Source organism: Colobus angolensis, unplaced genomic scaffold (genome assembly GCF_000951035.1).
Source record: "Colobus angolensis palliatus isolate OR3802 unplaced genomic scaffold, Cang.pa_1.0 Scaffold516, whole genome shotgun sequence".
NCBI classification, from domain to species: domain Eukaryota; kingdom Metazoa; phylum Chordata; class Mammalia; order Primates; family Cercopithecidae; genus Colobus; species Colobus angolensis.
Window position 1 is genome coordinate 241623 of NW_012118666.1, and position 2725 is coordinate 244347.

The following is a 2725-nucleotide window of genomic DNA, read 5'->3' on the forward strand; positions in this document are numbered from 1 at the left end:
GAGTAGCTGGGACTACAGGCACCAGCCACCTTGCCCAGCTAGCTTTTTGTATTTTTTAGTAGAGACGGGGTTTCACCGTGTTAGCCAAGATGGTCTTGAACTCCTGACCTCATGATCCGCCCGTCTCGGCCTCCCAAAGTGCTAGGATTACAGGCTTGAGCCACCGCGCCCGGCCCTGGAGTTTCATTCTTGTTGCTCAGGCTGGAGTGCAATGGTGCAATCTCAGCTCACTGCAACCTCTGCCTCCTGGGTCCAAGCAATTCTCCTGCCTCGGCCTTCCAAGTAGCGGGAATTACAGGTGCACGCCACCACGCCCGGCTAATTTTTTTGGTATTTTTGGTAGAGATGGGGTTTCATCATGTTGGCTGGGCTGGTCTCGAACTCCTGACCTCAGGTGATCCGCACACCTTGGCTTCCCAATGTGCTGGGATTACAGGCGTGAGCAACTGCGCCCGGTCTCCAAACCCCTTTCTGAAGATGCCTCTCCCTCACTGTGGTGAAGCCACAGTGCTTCACTGGGATGGGCCTCTCCCTCTCTGACATTTACCATATTTAACACTCTTTTTTTTTTTTTTTTGAGACAGGGTCTTGCTCTGTCGCCCAGGCTGGAGTACAGTGGTGTAATCACAACTCACTATAACCTCAACCATCTGTACTCAAGCAATCCTCCTCCTGCCTCAGCCTCCTGAGTAGCTGGACTCCAGGTGTGCATACCACAATGCCTGGCTAATTTGTGTGTGTATGTGTGTGTTTTTTTTGGAGACAGAGTTTCGTTCTTGTTGCCCCAGCTGCAGTGCAATGGCGTGGTCTCAGCTCACTGCAACCTCTGCCTTCCGGGTTCAAGCGATTCTCCCGCCTCAGTCTCCTGAGTAGCTGGGATTACAGGCACCTGCCACCACACCTGGCTAATTTTTGTATTTTTAGTAGAGACAGGGTTTCACCATGTTGGCCAGGATGGTCTTGAACTTGTGACCCCAGGTGATCCACCCACCTCGGCCTCCCAAAGTGCTGGGATTACAAGCGCGAGCCACTGTGCCAGGCCTCATTTTTGTATTTTTGTGCAGACGGGGTCTGCCTATGTTGCCCAGGCTAGTCTCAAACTCCTGACCTCAGGTGATCCACCCGCTTCAGCCTCCCAGAGTGCTGGGATTACAGGTGTGAGCCACATTTAAAATTTTCTAGAGAAATGGTTCCACTATGTTGCCTAGGCTGGTCTCAAACTCCTGGTCTCAAGCAATCCTCCCACCTTGGCCTCCCAAAACATCGATATTACAGCCCAACGAGGTCGAACTCCTGACCTCAAGCAATCCACCCACCTCAACCTCCCAAAGTGCTGGGATTCCAGGTGTGAGCCACCACGCCCGGCCCCGTGGCACATTTTCCTTCTGTGGCTTTTCTTCTTGATGTCACACGCTCCCAGGAGGACAAAGAGCTCTGAGGTCTTTCTGTACACTACCTCTGCTGTGAGGAAGGAGGGCCTTGGTAGGCCACCTGAGCTCCATTTCCCAACCCTGTCCCCAGTGAGAGCTGCGGCCGCGATCCAAACGAGAACATGAAACAGTGACCGTAAAAGTAAAGGCAACACATTTTTTTTCTTTTTTTACTTATTTAAAAAGGCCTTGGTGGCAGGAATATAGTGTAAAAATCATTGGAAAAACTAAAAGGCATCGATACATATCCGAATATACACTTTGTACATAAATTACATTTCCTTTAGTCTTTCTGAGTGAGGTCCTGATTCAGTACTGAGGTCTAGTAATTAAGAGGTCCCGGGAGCTGCACGTTCAGGCCGGCATAGTCCACCATGTACATTGGCCATTGCTAGAGAGAGTGACAAAGGGACTTGGTTAGAACTCCAGGTGATGCGCAACGAACCCAAAATGCTTAGCTCTGCTTTTGGAGGGGCTTTCTCAGAGGCTATTTATTTATGTTTTGAGACAGAGTTTGACTCTTCTGCCCAGGCTGGAGTGCAGTGACGCAATCTCGGCTCACTGCAACCTTGGCCCCCGGGTTCAAGCGAGTCTCCTGCCTCAGCCTCCCAAGTAGCTGGGATTATAGGTGCCCACCACCAGGCCTGGCTAATTGTTTTATTTTTAGTAGAGACAGAGTTTTGCCATGTTGGCCAGGCTGGTCTTGGACTCCTGAACCTCAAGTGATCTGCCCGCCTCGGCCTCCCAAAGTGCTAGGATTACAGGCGTGAGCCACCACACCCAGCCTATTTATTTAGTTTTGAGATGGAGTCTCGTTCTCTTGCCCAGGCTGCAGTGCAATGGTACGATCTTGGCTGAATGCAGCCTCAATCCCCTTGGGCCCAAGTGATCCTCCTGCCCCAGCCTCCCAAGTAGCTGGGACCACAGGCACATGCCACCATGCCTGGCTAATTTTTTTTTATTTTTTATTTTTTTGAGACAGAGTTTCACTCTTGTTGCCCAGGCTGGAGTGCAATGGGGCGGCCTTGGCTCACTGCAACCTCCGCCTCCCGGGTTGAAGCAGTTCTCCTGCCTCAGCCTCCCAAGTAGCTGGGACTGCAGGCATGTGCCACTATGCCCGGCTAATTTTGTATTTTTAGTAGAGAAGGGGTTTCTTTCTTTCTTTTTTTTTTTTTGAGACAGAGTCTTGCTCTGTCGCCCAGGCTGGAGTGCAGTGTGTGATCTCGGCTCATTTCAACCTCCGCCCCACCCCGGTTCAAGTCATTCTCCTGCCTCAGCTACTCGAGTAGCTGGGA

At 51.3% G+C, this 2725-nt stretch overlaps 1 protein-coding gene across 1 annotated transcript in view; it reads right to left on the reverse strand.

The window, feature by feature from the left end:
• Positions 1 to 1595: 1595 nt before the first annotated feature.
• Positions 1596 to 2725, reverse strand: part of GTF2IRD1 (GTF2I repeat domain containing 1) — a 96976-nt gene continuing 95846 nt past the window's right edge. Inside the window, exon 25 of the mRNA XM_011960588.1 lies at positions 1596 to 1821. Within this exon, the coding sequence (XP_011815978.1) occupies positions 1753 to 1821 (69 nt within the window). The 3' untranslated portion in view covers positions 1596 to 1752. The remainder of the gene's footprint in view (positions 1822 to 2725) is intronic.